This window comes from Perna viridis, chromosome 4 (genome assembly GCF_037379345.1).
Source record: "Perna viridis isolate PV_CMFRI_1.1 ecotype Kerala chromosome 4, ASM3737934v1, whole genome shotgun sequence".
NCBI lineage: Eukaryota > Metazoa > Mollusca > Bivalvia > Mytilida > Mytilidae > Perna > Perna viridis.
In genome coordinates this window covers 21,671,306-21,692,043 of record NC_142448.1, presented here as the reverse complement: position 1 = coordinate 21,692,043, position 20,738 = coordinate 21,671,306, and the positions used below count along the sequence as shown (strand labels likewise).

The 20,738-nt window shown below is 32.2% G+C and overlaps 1 protein-coding gene across 1 annotated transcript in view; it reads left to right on the top strand.

Annotated features, from left to right (window-relative positions):
• The window catches only part of LOC148619308 (uncharacterized), a 109,836-nt gene that overhangs the window by 61,152 nt on the left and 27,946 nt on the right, over positions 1-20,738 (top strand). The window contains exons 37-51 of the mRNA XM_088579058.1: positions 67-143; positions 1,121-1,316; positions 2,265-2,507; positions 4,878-5,011; positions 5,354-5,547; positions 6,621-6,745; positions 7,454-7,576; positions 10,556-10,696; positions 11,485-11,650; positions 13,580-13,822; positions 15,130-15,404; positions 15,810-15,941; positions 18,931-19,026; positions 19,387-19,599; positions 19,767-20,031. Of these exons, the coding sequence (XP_088435184.1) occupies positions 67-143; positions 1,121-1,316; positions 2,265-2,507; positions 4,878-5,011; positions 5,354-5,547; positions 6,621-6,745; positions 7,454-7,576; positions 10,556-10,696; positions 11,485-11,650; positions 13,580-13,822; positions 15,130-15,404; positions 15,810-15,941; positions 18,931-19,026; positions 19,387-19,599; positions 19,767-20,031 (2,623 nt within the window). The remainder of the gene's footprint in view (positions 1-66; positions 144-1,120; positions 1,317-2,264; positions 2,508-4,877; positions 5,012-5,353; positions 5,548-6,620; positions 6,746-7,453; positions 7,577-10,555; positions 10,697-11,484; positions 11,651-13,579; positions 13,823-15,129; positions 15,405-15,809; positions 15,942-18,930; positions 19,027-19,386; positions 19,600-19,766; positions 20,032-20,738) is intronic.

Genomic DNA, 20,738 nt, shown 5'->3' with positions numbered 1-20,738 from the left:
TATTAGAGCTATGTTGGTGTAGTATCAGGATGCCTATATACATTTAAACAAGTTATTTTTTTTCAGATGACTTTTACTCTCCCTGGTACAACATAGATAGTCCAGCTAATGGAGATGATGAAAGGAGGTCCCAATTGGAACAGGTATCCAGCTATTTAATTTTCGTAAAGTAACAATTTTAATAACCCCTGCAAACAAAGTTTGGGGTGTGTATATAGGAATTATCCCTTCTGTTTGTCTGTCTGTCCTGTGAGTACAACTCTTAAACCACTCGATGATATTTTTTAGGAAGGTTGGGCATGATATGTATATGTGCATGAAGGAATATAATTACTGTGAGAATACTCTAAAGGTAGATAATCCAACTGAAGGGTTTTACATGGGTCTCACCACTTCAAGGTCAAATGGCCACCCTTCTATATAGTACCAAGAATGCTGAACCTAGATCTATGCATTGTATGTGCATAATCTGTGTGTATGTTGATCAAAAGTGGTCAAAAGCAAGCTGAGAATGTGTACTTTAAAATCATTTTTGTAATTTGCCACAAAAGTGTGTAACTATTGTTATTTGCCTCCATGCTGCCATTAAACAGAAAAGATAAAAATGTGTAATTTCATAGTAATTTTTTTTTAATTCATTTAAATTTTGCGAAAAAGCTTTTATGATTATTGTAACATTTGCATAATGATTTGGAAAAGTATGCACCTTTAAAAATCATTTCTGATGGAAATTCACTGTGAAACTTTGAAAATTACTTTTTTAACATGTAAAGTAATGGAAAAGTTAGAAGTCATTAGTGAGACCAAAAGGGGTTTATATGAAACTCCATTTGAAAGTGGGGTGGGGGGATTCTTTTGAAACCTTGCTCAATGTATTTGTATGTTTTTTTTTCATATTTTATAAACAGTATATAAAATTGCATTTTTTTTTATCAATAAACTTGTCATGTAATGGTTATGATTGAAGTTTGTCTAGAGCAACTAAAATTAGATATTATTAAGTAATTTATTTCACATTGATGGACTTTAAAACTGGAAAATAAAAAGATTAGTGTAATAATGATTACTGCAGCTTATTTATTCCTGTACTTTTAACTTGATTTTTGTTTATTATTGACAGTTTGGAATCCGTGTGTGTGGGGGAACAGAACCTGTTGGAGCTGAATGTAGGGTATATAATCAGTCACTAACGACTCCTGATGAGACTGGGGACAGTATTAGTGTGGCCTGTGGTTTTAATGGTTTACAGTGTCAAAGTGTAACTGGCAATCCCTGTCAGGATTACGAAGTCCGCTATAGATGTAGTGCTTTTGAAGGTCAGTTACATTTCCAAGATGTAGCTATATATCATCGATATCTAACTGCAACATTATTGGAGTTAGTTAAGAGTGTATCTTTATGTTGAATTCAGTATTTTCATAGTTTTAAAGTTTGTACTTGAAGAGGAAGCATCTTTTTTATTCTATGCAATGCTAATTTTACCTTAAAAGTTGGATAGTCAGAACTAGAGAAATTTTACTGAATTCTACTTTGTATCATTTGGTATATGGCTTTACATAGGGTGGGCATACCTTGAAAAGGATTTTTGTTGCTTTCAATATCAACTTCTTGGTTCCTTACTATTTTTCACTATATTTAATAAGAGAAAAAAATTCAGTTACAAAATCTTGCCTACCACTGGATGGTTTGAGTTAAATGTTATGTGTGTATATCTCCATACAGATAGGACATTCTGGTTGATGTTCAATATCAACTTTCTGTTTGTGGGACTTATACAAGTGGGTGTACATGTGCATAGCATGACAATGCTTTCAGCTTCAAGTTGCATGGTGGCTAATGACTAGATCAATTTTAGGGTTATTTAAAATTTTCACAAACCTTGCCTAGCTTTGTGCTAACAGTGTAACCAAAGGTCTTGAAAAATTATATAACAGGAATTGTCATCTTAGAAGAACTGTAGGTTATTATTGTTTTACCATAGGCTTGTTATTTATATCATTATTTTACCCAGAATTATTAGCTGTTTCTTTTGTAAAAATGATCAATAAGTACAAACTGCATTTATCTGTTATTTTTTTCATTGTCTATTGTAGATTTGTTTAATAGAAACATATATATGTATACCATTTTTCTGTAATTATTAATCTTGGTGCAAAATCAAAGCAAGTTTAGTTTGTTAATCATTATTTGTGCTATAAAGACTCAAATTACTCATGCTTTAAAAATTCTTAGTGAATGATTTTTTTTTCATTTACTTCTTTCAGTTTTCAAAGGAACAACATGTGCATCACTGAATTACTGTGGTTTCTATAGCAACCCCTGTCAGAACAATGGAGCATGTATCAGCACTCCTACTGGTTACAGATGTAATTGTGCGGCTGGATTTGCTGGTTCCATGTGTCAGCACAATGTTAATGATTGCCCCTCTAATAACCCATGCCTCAATGGTGGTACATGTGTAGATGGAGTAAATCAATACACCTGTGATTGTAAATCTGGATTTTCAGGTAAATATCAGTTTAAAGATAGATTAATATTACAGTTTATATAAAACAGCTAAGAATTGTATATAATTGTTAAGCTCCGCCCAGCATTATCATTGGTTTAAAGCCAAGTTCTTATATCGTCTTTTTGTCATGCCAGTGCACTCTTATTGTCTTGTCATACCAGTGCACTGTTATTGTCTTGTCATGCCAGTGTGCTGTCATTGTCTTGTCATACCAGTGCACTGTCATTGTCCTGGCATGCCAGTGCACTGTCACTGTCATGTCATGCCTGTGCACTGTCATTGTCTTGTCATGCCAGTACACAGTCATGGTCTTGTCATACCAGTGCACTGTTATTGTCTTGTCATGCCAGTGCACTGTCATTGTCTTGTCATGCCAGTGCACTGTCATTGTCTTGTCATACCAGTGCACTGTCATTGTCTTGTCATGCCAGTGCACTGTCATTGTCTTGTCATACCAGTGCACTGTCATTGTCTTGTCATGCCAGTGCACTGTCATTGTCTTGTCATACCAGTGCACTGTCATTGTCTTGTCATGCCAGTGCACTGTCATTGTCTTGTCATGCCAGTGCACTGTCATTGTCATGTCATGCCTGTGCACTGTCATTGTCTTGTCATACCAGTGTACTGTCATTACTGTCATTGTCCTGGCATGCCAGTGCACTGTCATTGTCTTTTCATACCAGTGCACTACTATTGTCTTGGTGTATAATACAGTAAACAGGATTTTAAAAAAATAATCTTGCAGGGAAATGAATTGGACTTTGATTAAATCTAAGGACATACTGACAACTTCTAATCAATATAGCCTTCGTTATATTAAATACAACAAAAAGTTGAAATTGCTCAGTGTGAGTGACTATACATCACATAAAAATATAGGGTCAGTGCATTTTGACTTTTCATTTAAAACAGTTGATATATGATTTACATGTTCCTGTGAATTTAAACCTTGATATATATAAAAATGGAGTAGATACTTAAAAGCGTTTGAATTTGAACTCACTGTTCCAATGTAATAGTTTATGAAGATTAATGCATTAATCCAAAGTGTTTTTTGTATCTGTACCCATTATATTTAGATGTGCGTGAAGGAACATTGTTACTGCTGGAGTACTCAAAAGGGAAATAATCCATCTTGAATGTTTTACATGTTAAAATCTAAGCAAAACTCCTTTACCACTCAAGGGATTTTCATGAAACTTTAGAGGAAGGTTCAGCATCAAGTTTCAGTGCACTTTATTAAAAGGGAGATGCTATGAAAAAAATTCCAATTTTGTTGTTAAGGGAAAAATTATCAGTTGAATTTGTAAATTTGACAACTCTATCATACAAATGAATAGAAAATTTCTTTTTCATAGGGGACCAAAGGGTTTCCCAAACCAACAAAGAAAACGAAAACATTGGTACCCCCATTAACAATAATGCTTTCACAGTAATCCAACATAAGGGTTTTACATCTACATACCTTGTAAGCCCAACCCTTCTTAAAACCCGGAAGGGATTTTATAGGGAGGTTAGGCATTATATGTAGATGTTATTGAAGGAATTACGTTACTGTTGGAACACCCTTAATTGAGAAAATTGAATTCAGGTGTTTATCATTTAACTGCATTTGAAGCAGAGGGTATTCTCTTTTTGAGCTTGCTCACAATATTTCTAATTTAGTCTTTAGAACCAACTATAATCACTCTGCCACTATATGGATAAGCTTTTTCATTTCAGTCAGAGCCTTATTGATTTCTTCTGCTTGACTTTTACAGTGAAACTTGTCTTAACTGGACTTTTTGTTGGACTAAAGATTTTGTTTGATGAATGAGGATGTCTGGTTTACACAGGGTTTAAACTTATATTAATCTTCTTCCGAAAATTTCTCGTTTACACAGTTTTCCAGTTTTCCAGAGTTCAATATGGACAGGTCTTATTGTATTATACTGTTTGTATTTTGATCATTGAATTATTGATTGTCCTACTTTCTGTTTGTAGGTCAGATTTGTCAGATAAATGGCAATGACGATTCATCCTACTCATGTGTAATGATTTGTCCTACTTTCTGTTTGTTGGTCAGATTTGTCAGATAAAGGACAATGACTGTTCATCCTACTCATGTGTAATGATTTGTCCTACTTTCTGTTTGTTGGTCAGATTTGTCAGATAAAGGACAATGACTGTTCATCCTACTCATGTGTAATGATTTGTCCTACTTTCTGTTTGTAGGTCAGATTTGTCAGATAAAGGACAATGACTGTTCATCCTACTCATGTGTAATGATTTGTCCTACTTTCTGTTTGTTGGTCAGATTTGTCAGATAAATGACAATGACTGTTCATCCTACTCATGTGTAATGATTTGTCCTACTTTCTATTTGTAGGTCAGATTTGTCAGATAAATGACAATGACTGTTCACCGTACCCATGTGTACCCTTTGGTTCTGTAAAATGTATTGATCTGGTTAATGATTTCTCCTGCCAATGTTTTGCTGGCTACACTGGTAAAAACTGCTCAGTAAGTATAGCATGTTTGTTTCATTGTTCAAATGAGATATAGTTATGGTTTTGAAATGAGCAAACACAAATTTTGATAAAACATATAATGGATCTGTGGATCAATGGCAGAGGTTGATGACCAATAAATGGTTGTGCTCCTGTCTTACACTGAATGTTTAAAACATTTGTCTTTTTTTTGGTTAAAAAAAAAAAACAGTATTTCTCATACTCACTGAAAAAATCCAAGACCTCCAATACTGATGTTAACAAATGTCAGTGTATAATTTAGATGAATTAGATATTACAAAAATCTACATTTAGATTAATTCAGTTAATATACAATTTTTATTTACCTTAATAGATAAATATAGATGAGTGTGCCAGTGATCCATGTCTCCATGGTGGTACTTGTGATGATGGCATCAACAGTTATCGCTGTAACTGTCCTGACGGTTGGACAGGGCAGAGATGTGAACGTGTTACAGAGAAATGTCAGCTAAATTTGTGTCAATCTAATTCTAACTGTTCAAACCTGTTCAATGATTATTATTGTCAGTAAGTATATCTTCTTGAAGAGTTGTGTTGTGCTATACTTCCTGTATGTTGTTGTTGATGCTGGTTAAGGATCATTTGTTGTCCCTCACTGCCCCACTATGAGTTAACAATGGGACATAATGGTAGCTATTCATTTGTTGGAACCTTAGGTTTTGTAGCTGTGTCTTTTCTGAAAATGTTTGTCTAATAAGTGCCCTGTGTCAAGGCTATTATATTTCTTTTTTTTTGTGTGTAGGGTTTTGATATTTGTGGGTAGATCAGCTCAAGACCATGTGTTGTGTATCATGGTTGATAAACTATGACTTTGAATTTTCACCTCAAGGTCATATTAATGATTTTTTGCATAACTGTTTTGTGTCTTGGCTTTAATGAGTTTTGTATAGTAAATTTAATTGCATAACTATTTGTGTCTTAGGTATAATGAGTTATGCATGATAAATTGAATGTGTTGTGGATGGCTAATGTACAGGTTTTTTTTACCAAAGTGGTGTTCACAGAGATGGATTCAATCTCAGTGATTTCTATTTTCTTCTATATCTGGTAATATGTATTGGTATAAATTGTAAAATTGTACTATACAATCATATTGTTTCGACAATTCTGTCGGGGTTCTGTAACTTGTGCATTTTTAATCTCATCAGTTGGAATATAACTATGTACAGAAATCTCATTTATTTTATTGAAATATTCCACACTTAAATTTATAAATATTTAAATGATATGCTTTGATGATCTCATAACATACAGGTATGAATTTTTAAATGAAGCCTAAATCATACAACTTTTTAACATGTAGTGGTTGAAATATTAAACAATTTTGTGAGCTTAACACCTCAATACTTGGGATGTACAATCTTCTTCTGTGAACATCTAATCATTTTTTGTCTTTAAACATATTCTTTTTGCAGCTTTTACTAGAGAAAATTGTTATTAATTTTTATCTTGTTATTGCATGTCTATTTCCTGTGTAACTTGTCAGTGAAAATTTCTGCTGATTAGAAAGTGTAGGATGGCACGTTTTTGTTATGTTTTTCTTGGTTCAGTTTATCAGTCTTGTAATTGTACATTTTTAGTTGCCCTGACAATCATTATGGAAAGAACTGTGAGAATGCTCCTGATATCTGCCGAGATGTGAATCCATGTCTTAACACAGGACAATGTGTGTATGGTGTTCCTCCGACATGTAACTGTAACAGCAGTGAGTATTGTTTTTTACTATGAGGGCATTTTGTATGTACTTCATTCACCGACCTTATAGGATAATATATATGAGGAAACATTGCAACATGTTTTCATATAATTAGGATCAGTATTGAAACGTATGGTTTTATGCATTTATAAACACTTACCAGAATATATTTTTCCCAAATTATATGAAAAACAAATGTTTTCCACATAAGAAACTGGTATGGGAAACATGTGTTTGTACCTGTTTTATATGAGTTTATAGTTTAGTCCTAAAACTCAAGTTTATTATATACATCAATTGTCCTAAATCTTAAACCTATGAAAAACATATATTGCAATTTTTCCTGTGTCATCAGGTTGGTGTTTATATTTTAATTATATGCTTTATTTCCTTGATTCTTTGAAGACTGTATTGATAAAGTATTTTAACTTCTATACCTACATATCAGTTATTTATATTACTGATATCTGTCATTGTCTGAGACATGTTGTTTGAGAGCTTTTTGGTGTAAGGTAAATATCCTCTAGTATTTAACCCTGTCAAAAACACAGTGAAACCTGTCAAAACTGAACTCATTTTGAACTGTAGAATTTGTTCAATTTAGGCAGGTGTTCAGTTTATCCAAGTTCAAAATACATTTAAACTGAAATGAAGGGACTTCAACTTGGTTCCCCTGACAAGTTCCACCATATTTGTTTTTTTTTCTTTAATTTCCAGACTACCTTGGTACAGGATGTGAAACATTAAAAGACCATTGTGCTGTCAGTGATCAGTGTAAAAATGGAGGTACATGCCAGACAGGACCTAATGGTATAGGTTTCCAGTGTCAATGTAAACCAGGTATGTAAAGTAATGTAATTTAGATGTCAACCCAGGATGATACAGTGTAAAAAATATGTCATCTTACAGAAAAACAATGGAACCTAGATGTCAACTGAGGGGGAAACAAAGTAAAATAGATGTCAACTCAATGCCAAAAACAGTAGTTTAGATGTCAACCCAGGGTAAAGCAGTAGGATAAATATGTCAGTATATGGGACAACAATAAAACCTAGATATCAATTAAGAGTTAAACAACTTAAAAACGATATGAACTGTAACCTAGATGTCAACTCAGGGTAAAACAATGTGAGAACAATATCAATTTTGGCAAAACAATGTAACATAGATATCAGCTTTGGGCAAAACAATGTGAGAATGATATCTATTTTGGCCATAAAAATGTAACATAGATGTCAACTTTAGGCAAAGCAATGTGAGAATGATATCTATTTTGGCCAAACAATGTATCATAGATATCAACTTTTGGCAAAACAATGTGAGAATGATATCTATTTTGGCCAAAAAATGTAACTTAGATGTTAATTTTGGGCAAAACAATATAACATAGATGTCAACTGAAGATAAAACAATGTGAGAATAATATAAACTTTGGACAACACGCTTTATTATAGATATTAACTTTGGACTAAAGTATATAATATAGATATCAACTGTTGGCAAAACAATGTAGCATAGGTGTCAACTTGGATTAAAACAATGTGAGAACCATATTAACTTTGGACAAAACATTGTGACATAGATATTTAATATGGGCAAAACAATGTAACCTAGTTATCAACTTTGGGCAAAACAATGTAACCTAGATATCAACTTTGGGCAAAACAGTGTGACCTTGATGTAAACCTAGGGTGAAACAATGTGAGAATGATATGAACTTTGGGCAAAACAATGTAACCTAGATGTCAACCTAGGGTAAAACAATGTGAGATTGATATGAACTTAAGGCAAAACAATTTAACATAGATATGAACTTAAGGCAAAACAATGTAACATAAACATCAATTTGGGCAAAACAATGTAGCATAGATGTCAACTTAAAGAAAACAATGTGAGAACAATATCAATTTTGGACAAAACAATGTAACCTAGATATCAACTCAACAGTGTAACAAACTGATCACTTCATTTGAGTTAATTCCACTACAACTGAACATAAAGCATTTATGAATATACATTTAAAGTAGATTATACTTATTACAATGAGCATTAGTTTCTGTCATCTTACAAAATCATTTAGTCATATATATTTTCAGTGAACGAATAATGTTCAGATTGATGTAAAAACATGATGTTTAAATTATTTTAAAAAGAATTTTTAACATAAAAAATTGTAAGATAAAATTACAAACATTAATTGTATAAAGTCTCTTTTAAGGGGAGATAATTGACAGGAAACTATTCTATAGAAATGTAATGGGAATTATACTTTTTTTTTAATATTACACAAAAAAAAAATTCCGTGACCCCCAGTTTTCTTTTTGAAATGTAAAGAATGTCAGCTAAGTGTTCTTTAAATAAATTTAGAAGAAACTTTACTACCTGTTTTTTAATAGTTCGCAAAATAGGGAATTTCCTACAGAATCCATGTAAAAATTGGCTTTATTAAGGCTCTGTTATCTTAAAATCAAGTTCATTGACATATGATTTTTATATAAAAATTCTTAAGTATGTTCATTCAATGTAATCTTCCAGAAAACTAGGAAAATTTATCTACTAGAGATATTAGGTACAATCAATTTTAAAAACAAACTTTGAATATTACATAAAAGCTGTGTGCTTAGAGAGATCTGGTAATAGTATAGTTTCATCTCTCCAAAATACCAATTTGTAGATTGCTTTTGTTAAAACTTTGTATACGTAATGGAACTTTATTCTGTGTTACCAAACATTTTGTTATCTTTGGGAATTTTGTAACAGGTTCCTTGTCAAATTATTACAATTTTGGGTTTATCAAAATACCTTATGTCACCGGTTCATGCCTGGAACTTCCCTACTGTTTCTGAACATTACACAAAAATATAGTCCAAGTGTTATTCCTTTCATATCATTCAATACATGTTTCATAACCTGTTAATGTATGTTTCTGGCAATTATTTAATTATTCAGCAAAATAATTTTCTATTATTTCTGCAAATAAAATTAAGATCTTGTCTTCAAAATTGAACTGAAGATTTGAGGGACTTCTTCTTGGATGTTTAATAATAAATTAGCATTTAGGGAATGAAGTTCTTGCAGTAATGTGTCAAGAAGCATTTAATATGCTGAACATGTTCCATTTTATACTATTATCAGTCAAAATCTCCATCCTATCATCAGTATTATATGATTAATAAACAGGAAGTGAATGCAGTGATTTTAACCAACTTAAATCGGCAGAAAAATTCAATTTGATAAAAAGTGTCTAGTTTTGAAATTTCTTGATATGATAATGATGGAAATTATTTTGTTAAGCTTAAATTAGTTCCATTTGAGTATGTAGGATAATACTCTGTTGAAATACTTTTGAATGTGATTGCAAATTAAGTTTTGGACAGGTTTAAAAATTTGGGAAAAGGGTGAAACAGAACAAAATTTGTGAATGTGTGTGAAGTTGGATACTGTTTAACTATTGATTACATTTTTTACATCAGAAATCAATAGTGTTGATTGACATTCAATTTATACATATCAGGAAAAACCATTCTAAATAATATAGGAAATGAAAATTTATGATTGTAGTTATATTTTACTTCATTCTTTGTTCATGTTGCAATTTTCACAAGAATAAAAAAAACTCCAGTGCTATCAGCACTTTGATTCAGTTATTGCTATTTCTTTGGTTACTTGTCTAGATTGGTGGAGATATAGAAATTTTCCACAACTTCTCTGTTTCACTACTGTAGCATTGTAACAATACAGAATGATATTACATGTTCTTTAAACCAGTAATGATCAAAACAATGGAAATTGATAGAAATTGATTTGAATTATTTCCAGGTTATGGAGGAGCAAACTGTGATATAAATATTAATAATTGTCAAGGAGTGACTTGTCCAGCTGCCTCTACTTGTGTGGATGTTGTAAATGACCATTACTGTCGATGTAACCTTGGCCTGACTGGAGAGGACTGTACAAGATGTAAGTGTCATGTTAATTTCATTACTGTTGTTGTAATCTTGGCAGACCAGAGAAGACTGAATTAGAGGTACCATAATTTTAATGGGTGCTAATATTGGCCTATTTCAGCTGTCCTTCTTCTTTCTTCTCTGAGCATACCTTTTTGCCTAGAAATAAAAATTTATAGTGGCCAAAATAACTGGCAATACTGTAGGTGTCTGTTGATGCCATTACTGTTAGTGTAACCTCAATCTGACAGGAGAGGACTGTACAAGAGGTATGTGTCTTTTGATGCCGTTACTCTTGATTTAGCCTCAACTTGTCAGGAGTGGACTTAACAATAAGTACAATATAGGTGTCTTTTAATGGCATTACTATTGGTGTAACCTCAACCTGACAGGAGAGGACTGTACAAGAGGTATGTGTCTTTTGATGCCGTTACTCTTGATTGAGCCTCAACTTGTCAGGAGTGGACTTAACAATAAGTACAATATAGGTGTCTTTTAATGGCATTATTATTGGTGTAACCTCAACCTGACAGGAGAGGACTGTACAAGGGGTATGTGTCTTCTGATGCCGTTACTCTTGATGTAACCTCAAGTTGACAGGAGAGGACTATACAAGAGCTTGTTACTGTTATTTATTTTGTATGGGATCATAGATGATTGAGAGTAATTCTATGACTTTATTCTATCCTAATGTTGATTTATATGTTATTGAGTAGTTTCTGGATTGTAATATACCCCATGTTTATATGATACGACTTTTCTCAATCCTGTAAGTTGTTTATATAATACTTTATATTTCAGCTTTGAACACTGATTATGATTATTTCTTCTACCTGCCAACACGGAATGGTTATGCTGCATTGCCATACCCAATACAGTTGTCAGGGACCAGCTTTACTATAAGTATTTGGGTACGCTTCTACGAGTCAAGCAATGATGAAACATACTTCACCATGTATTCTGTCGAGTAAGTGTATCATTTTCGGACAATTAACATTTTAGTTTATTTTAACACTCTCTCTATCTTTAAAAAAAATAATGCAACTCATGGTATCTTACATTCTTTCATTACTGATATTTATTGTATCCCTGAGTACCATACTTGCTTTTTGCTGAAACGATGAATCAAGTTAACAACAATCTGTAAGTTTATAACTCTAAGTATCTTAACATAATCATCAATCCATTGTATATTTCCATCTTTCCCCTTCATTTCTGACAATAAAAAAAATTTTTACGTCAATTATTTTATGCAAAATAATGAACTTAATCCTTATCCAAATTACATTAATGGAAAATCTTGTTAACATATACAGTGAAACTTCTCCAAACCAGCCACGACTGGAACAAGAAAAAATGGACGGTTTATAGGGGTGGCCGGTTTTGTGAAAAATAGCAATGCATTCTAAGAGCAGTTTCCATTAATGTGTTCTATAATCTTACACCTTGTCAGTTTGTTGGTTGAGACATGTTTAATGCCAACTCAACACTTTTGGCCTTTTATTACATTTCAAAGCTTGCATCATTTGTAAATGATTTGATTTTACAAACGGTACTGCCGTCAAAATAATGTTCAAGATTTTGAAAGAATGTGTATTAAAGATCAAAGGGCTATTGATGGTAATTAATTATTTGTATTTTTTTGTAAATTACCTATCAACAAAGTCTAATGTTGTTTTGACTTGGGTACGGGTCATGTTAATTGACAGTTAAAAGATCATAAAGATCGTACTATTAAATGACCCCGGTTGTCTGACATGTGTACACACCGATTGACAGCCAACTAGTGACAAAATGTAATGTCTGGATTAAATTTGTTGTTTAAACTACTGTCCCCTTCAATTATCATCTGTCCACTGATGAAATGCAAACCGGTCAGTGAATGAATTATTAATTAATTATGTAATAATTTACAGTTTTGTGAACACATTTATTACAGGTGAACAATAACTGGGCAGCCGGAATTGAGAGGTTGTTTTTATTTGAAATATATAACTAAAACTGCAGATGGGTGGTTTTAGGTGGTGGCCGGTCTATTGAAGACAAAACATATAGGTTTTAAGGTATATCGGGCAGAACTTTTGAAAACGGCTGGTTTGAAGGGAAGACCGGTTTTCTGAGAGTCCGGTTTGGAGAAGTTTCACTGTACTAACATTTAATTATATTAATTCTTCACAACTTCTGTTTATGTAAGCATATCTGTGAAGACTGATACAAAAAGTGAAAGTATTATATGCAGAAACACCAGCTGCCCAACATCTACATGCTTTGATGTAGTTAACTTTAGGGAATAGAGTTTGTCTTCCTTTGATTTAATATTAACCTGATGAACTGTTTTAAGTAATTAAGTAGCACTCCACATAAAAATCATGTAAAATGTGATACATGGTTGGAAAGCCTACATATTTTTAACATATGTAACATGTGGCTTTTCATATAACCCTTGTTCATGTGAGATTAAAATTTTATAGAATGTGCTGTAGAATTCAAAATTAAGGAAAATAGCTCTGTAAATGACACTAAAATACTATAGATTGATTTTCCATGTTTATTATCTCCTCAGAGCAGACAGATTGGAATGAATAATAATACATTTCATCATATAGACCTATAAAGCAACTTAATAACAAAAATAAAAATATGTAGCCTTTTTTGAGGTGTATCACATTTCATAGAATTTGCATGATTCTTAAAAATACTGTTACTTAACTAGATGATTGAGAAACAGATTCTAACTTTAGAAAGTTTGAATCTCCTTGCTAAGTGTCCAGTTATCTATCCAAGACATTTCATCAGGTAATTGTCATTCATTAAAGAGAAGACAAACTCCATCCTTTGAAATAAGCTATATCAGTCGCTGTAAGGTAATGCTTATATTTTTTTTTCTTTTTTTCAGTGCAATTAATAATTTGGAAAACCCCAAACCAATCGTTGAGTTGGTATCCAATGGAGTGAACGTGTATGATGAGAATGGTATAAAAAAATCAATTGCACAAAAAAGTAATGTGAAGATTAACAATGGGAATTGGTTTCATGTTGTATTTGTGTGGTCAAATACTGTAGGTGGAGAGTATATTGTGGACTCACTCAAACAGGGAACAGATAATACGATGTACAGTGGATTTACATTTAATCATAAGTAAGTGTTATAATATCCCTTTCTTGTTTAGGCCTGAAAAGATAGTGGATGTTATACCTCTCAACAAGTAAAGTATCCTGTCTGTGTGAGGCCCTTAATGGTTGTCAAGAATATTTTCAAAAAACCTTAGTCAGTAAAACTTCCCATTTGTGTGGGGCCAGAAAATTTGCTCAAGGTTTTTGAAAAAAAAAACTACTGTATTTGCACTGGATAAGTGTATACATTTTACAATACTTAAAGATTGATTGATTATTGGGGTTTAAGGCCCGAGCAGCAATATTTCAGCTTTATTCAGGGGATGAACATGAAAGGGGATGGTAAAATGAACAGGAAATGATGATGATGAAATGAAAAAAGAAATGAAACACAAGGATGATATGGTCACAATTTTGATTGCCACAAGATAAAAAAGAGAGGGATAGGTTTGGGTCAGGCAATTTAGCCTCCTGTGGCGGAGCGCAAAGGTTCCTACTCCTATCGAATACCTCAGCAGGGTTCATTAAGATACAACGAACGTGGCATCTTTCCCAACACGGTGTACCACTATGGTTTGCGGTCAGGTTTTACGTATTATAGCCTGACGACCCCAGCATGTAACATGCCAGGGATACCCGATTCCACCACCGGGGGCACACAACCCAGTTGCTCTGTGGGCAGAGTATCCTTGCCCCCGGCTAGGGTTCTGAGCACTAATTAGTCGCCTTTTACGACAAGCTTAGCGCTGCTGCAGGCATATTCTTTTGACACCCGAACTTGCATGGGGCACAATACTGAAAGACTTTAATACAAATATTCAAAGAAGAAATGGTCAAATTTGGTACCCACAAAATTTATTCTCTACATATATAGGTTATTTTTCAAAGACATTTGTAGTCATTCAGTCGTGCAGTACAAAATTTATATATTTACATGTAAAAATCTTGGATTATAAAAAAAATATTGATGGACATGTAAGACAGATACTACATGTATTTCTGGACAAAATTTCTCGTCACACACAAATATTCTGACTTTGATTACATGGACTTTGAGTATCAAATTTCAAAATTTTGATAAAAATTTAAAAAGTTATATTATTTTAGATGTGGCATTTATGAAATAGAACGGAACCACAAATATATCATGAACATTCATCTACATCAATGTTTTAGTTTAAATTCAATCTTGTGCATGAACCTAATGGACAACCTAGTTTTTAAACCATGTATAATTAAAGTGAAAATAAATGAAAGAGGAAAAAAAAAAATACAATTAAGATACAGTTTTCCACTATTCTAATCTTTCTTTTTGCATTTTTTTACTTGCAGAGTTTGGTTTGTTTTGGGTGGAAAACTGGACACATCTACCAAACAGCCAATTATTAACAAGGGTTTCCGTGGTTACATCAGTCAGCTTAATATTTATAACAGAGCTTTGTCATTTAATACAGAGATTCCAGAAATTTACGCAAGTCCTCGACGTATTTATACAGGGACCATTCTACAGTGGAATGAATTTGCCTTGTATAAAGGTGTCCAACCTGTGTATCCATCCAAAGCCTCTAAAAATGGCTGTGCTGTTGGAACAAATTGCGTCAAAAATGGTAATTTCCCACTCCCCAATTCTTGATGATGTATGGTTATTTTGGTCACAGAATCTGTAAAATTAGGAATTCAATCTTGATTATATGATTTACCATCAATTGGTTAGCATATCCACAGATTACAAAAAAATGCTTATGAGGGATTTTTATGATTTTTGGGTAGAAGCTCCATTTTGTTTATCGTTGTATTCCACTATTTTATTTCCCAAGGTGTAGGTAAAAATGAGTGAACACACATCTCATATACTTCCACATAGCTTTTTTAAAAACAACTAATGTCAGTAGTTGATGATACATACCTTTTCATTTTAAAAGTGATATTGTTTGTCTGTTGATAAGACCTCACCCTCTGTGACCAACTGCCCCTCAGACATCTATGTAAAATGGTATTTCTTTGCTTTGTAGATAAGACCCCACCCTCTGTGTCGAACTGTCCCTCCGATATTTACAAATACAGTAAAGAGAGATTTACAACAGTAGAATGGACTGAGCCAACATTCCAAGGAGCAACAAATGTTAAAAGAAAATATAGACCAGGTAATAAGAAAATATAGACCCGGTATTAAGAAAATATATAGATTAGGTATTAAGAAAATATAGACCAGGTAATGAGAAAATATAGACCAGGTAATGAGAAAATATAGACCAGGTAATGAGAAAATATATAGACTAGGTATTAAGAAAATATAGACCAGGTAATGAGAAAATATAGACCCGGTATTAAGAAAATATATAGACTAGGTATTAAGAAAATATAGACCAGGTAATGAGAAAATATAGACCAGGTAATGAGAAAATATAGACCCGGTATTAAGAAAATATATAGACTAGGTATTAAGAAAATATAGACTAGTTAATGAGAAAATATAGACCAGGTAATAATGTTAGTCAAATCCTCTGCTTGCTTAGCTTGCTTTCTCAGAGAAATTTATTGTTAAAGAACTTTTTAAGATATCTTAAGCCTGAAACGGATGGTAGTACTGGTGCTTAAGTAGTCATTTTAGTATCACAAGTCTTAGTGGCCATGTAGAGAACATTAGTAAAGAGCTTAAACTTGATAATTTATAGGATTAGAAGTGAAAATAAACTGTTATTCTGATTAGTTTCATTCATTTATACCCTTAAATTAATAGAAATAACCTGTGTGCCTCATTTCATCTGCTCACATTTCTTGTGAGCTCAAGTCCTCCTGAATTGCTGAAGGGATTTTAATGAAATCCATGCTCCAACTTAAGGGTTTCACAATGGATTTTTAGGCTCATGGGTAGATAGGGCATCATTTAAATATTTTTATGAAGAAATATTATAATTAATAGAGGACTCCAAAGGGAGTTAATTCAAATTAAAGAATTAAACATTTAACTCCATTTGAAGCATGAGATTTTGTCTTTAAGAGCTCACAGTATTTCTGGTTCCATTGACCAATAATATGGCAATCAAAACTCATCATAAAATAAAGCAATTATATGAAGTTTCATTCATAAAGAAATGGCATTAAAACCCCAAAAAGTCAGATCTGGTTATGAGCTATTCAGTAATGATAGTCTTAATTCATTAAATTTTATTGTGTCTAGATGTAATTCTATGTGTCTAGAAGTAATGCTGTGTTTTCAAGTGTAATTCCACATGTCTGGATGTAATTCTATGTGTCTATACATTTCTACAATTTATTGTGTCTAGATGTAATTATATGTGTTCAGACATTTCTACAATATATAAGATGTTTATATATAGTTTATACTGATAATTTTATATAATCTTGTCCTTACATTACAGTTGGTAAGTATAAATATTTATGGCAAGAGTTTTGTCATATTTGTGCATGAGAACACAATTTTTGTTGGGATGGGGTTTTACATTCTGTATCAGTAAATATTTTCCTTTGTTGAATATGATATTGCATAACTTATTCTTTAAAGGATGATATTACCTGAGATTTGTCCATTAACACTTATTATGTAGCAACACTTTCTTCAGTTTTTAAATGCAATATCCTAGGATTTCAAAACATTTTTAGTCTCTGTGTGCTTTTTCGATATTTTTTTCAAAATCAGTCTCAGAAAAAAGTTTTTTACTTGCCCCAGGTAAGTGGATACTTGCTATGAGTAACAAAACATGTAAAAAATGTAACTACTGTCTGATAATGGATTGTGATGTACATTTAATCTGAAATCAGTGTTACTATGAAATAAAAATAAATCCCAAATAGCCCTTAATCCTTCACTTGTCTCCCCTATTCAGACTTCACATCAATAATATCTCCTACTAAGGGATTTTTATGGATATAATGTCACCCTAGCTAGACAGTCTACTGTATGTACTTAGTTAGAACTAATGCTACAGAAGTTAATCTAAAGCTACTGTACAATATTTCAGAATGACAAGTTTAAAATATGTAGGTTCTCTTATTTGTCAATAAATCTCACTTTTTTTTATCACAAACAAGGGGTACATAATTCTTCAGTGTATTATATATAGATGCTCCTTCTGTAATTATTGGTTTAGATTATTTCCCAACACAAGATGGTAAATTTAAGATTTTCAACATTCAAGCTTTAGCGCACATGTTAAAATCTTAACTTTACCATAGAGAGTGGAGAAGAATAGACTAAAGAGAATCAATTCTTCCATGAAAACAGAAGAAAACATTTAAAATGTTTTAAAGATGGTGGGATATCTCACCCAGAAATTTAATTACCCACTTTGGTTAAATAACCACATGCATTTTCAAACACAGGCTTTAAAGGGGGAAAACCTTTGTCTACCTTGTTATTTATGTTTTGCTGGAATGAATTATCATGCATCCAACCTTTGCATGCAGATTTTATATTAAACATTGGGAGTACATATAATTATTGAACTAGAGGCATGTTACTGCAGAATATGATATATTGGTTGATAAGAACTATATTAAGCATGGAGAAACTCCTTCATTGTTGCTATAAAATATGCATTGATATAATTTTTTGTGACTATTCTTAATAAATTTACATAATTCTTAGTTATTAATGTACCTTTATGTTAAGGCCTTTATTTTGCTTCCAAATGGTGTTTTGTATACACATTCCCTATGTATTATTCTCAGACTAACTCCCCCCCCCATTTCTTTGATTGTAATCTGTTGAAAATGATCACTATTTTTGTGTCCTAAATATTTAATCTCTAGCTGTTTGTTGGCCAGAGTGGATTTATTCCTTCTAATTGTTAACTGATGTATCAATTTCTGTTGAGTGAAAAGATTATTTTACTTCCCATAATAAATACTATATCATTGAACAAAACAAAATTTGAAAATATAATTGAAAAGTAAAGTTAACCTGGTCAGTATATTTTTGTTTTTTTAAATTTTTTGCAGAATACATTAGTTATGAATTTATCAATTGATTATAATGATTTCTGGTTAACTGGTACTGTTGTGTTTATAACTGATATTTATATGTTATTTTCTAATGCTTAAGGAAGTTAATCTCAGGTTTTAAACAACAAAGTTATATCTTCCAAAAATCTAACCATTATTTTCTTACAGGTGAAACGTTTTTATGGGGTCGTTATCAGATGACTTACGAAGCTATTGATGATGAATCAAACTCAGCTTTCTGTAATTTTAACATTTATGTGCAATGTGAGTATTTTATGTATCCAAAATTTTTTTCATATTTGAATGGAGCTTCACATAGTCTACATGAAAGAATTTTCTGTACTAAGATTTTGGGTTTCTCACACCAAAAAAAGGGTAAAAATATATTTTTGTATCAATAATACGAAAAAAATTCTCCTCTTTATGCCATATAAAGGCTTCTTTAATTATCAGACATCTGAAGCTTTAAAGCCAATATACTTTAATTATTACAGTGTGTTTGTAGCTGGGGATCATTATTCCTTATACATGTATTATCCTTCACAAGCTTGAACAGGGGAGAACTTATTGGTACATTATTTGTCAAAAATGATTTAAAAATGACACCTTTAATTATGTTTGTAGCGGATACCTGCCAACAACCTGATGATCCTTGGGGAGGTAATCAGGTTTGTTCTAATGTCTACAGTCCTTACTTTGGCTGTTCTATTAGTTGTACTGACAGTAATGAAAGGATTTCACGTCGTCATCCAAACCTGTACACATGTGGGCCATCTGGTAGCTGGAATCCAAAAGACTCCAAGAGATTTGTTCCTCTACAATACCCACCATGTGGACGTAAGTATAGCAACAGTTCTGTTAACTTTATATTATTTCACTATCATCTGGTTAACAAAAGAGAAGCTAGCATTATCTACTGGAGTTTGTTTAAGATGAATTATTTAGTGTTGACATTTTTCTTGCGTGAATTAAATAGGACAATACACTTAAATCTTTTTTTTCAGCGATCCAAGGAGATGTTAAAAAGAAATTAGTAATCACTATCTCCTATCCCCAAATATCTACAACAAATTGTGATGGTGTACGGAACTCCTTAAAGTATGAAGTACTCATCAAAGTTAAAGGTATTAATACTGCATGGGGTGGCCAGCTTTGTTCAACAAATGACTGCAGTGACATTTCATTCTTGGTTACCTGTAATGGAATTACAAGCCGTAGGAAAAGGGCAGTAACTCCAACTATTTTACAAATCACCATTCCTAAGTCTGGGTAAGTCTTGAAATATGACTTTTGATACACCTTCATATTTTTTTCATATAGATGTAGTATCAAGATTCAGATTCAATATTTTATTAAAGTCTCACCACATGTACAACATAAGATATGTCAATATTATTATAAAACATAGTGTATACAATAATTAAAGATTATCATGTATTAAAAGTACATGTGCCATTCTAGAAAGAGTGATGAGAGACAATAAAACATCAATTAGCTGAATATGACATAATATAAATGTACTTGTAAAAAGTAACTAAGCTTAAAAGATAAAATGTTATCATGAGTACAGAAAACTACTTCTATTTAAAATATTAAAGCAGGTTTTGGCAACTATATCAAAGCATTCAGCACTTTGAAAGATAAAAACAAATTTATCATCATCAGATAAAATATCAGATTCTCTATTTACACCATAACCATAACCATGACTCCATAAAATAATTGTTCTTGCAAATCTACATATAGATGGCAAGCTAATAACACATGTTTCTCATCCTCATTCTGATCATTACATATAAAACATACTCGTTCATTGACCACTTTATCGAAGACTGGTACCACAACTGATTTGTATACTCTCCCTTCTAGGGGTCAAAGGTGATCAACAAGTCTATTAATCAGACAAAATTTAATTGTTTCCTACATTAAAACAATAATTACTAAATAAATTGAAGTTCAGTTATCATGTATGTGAT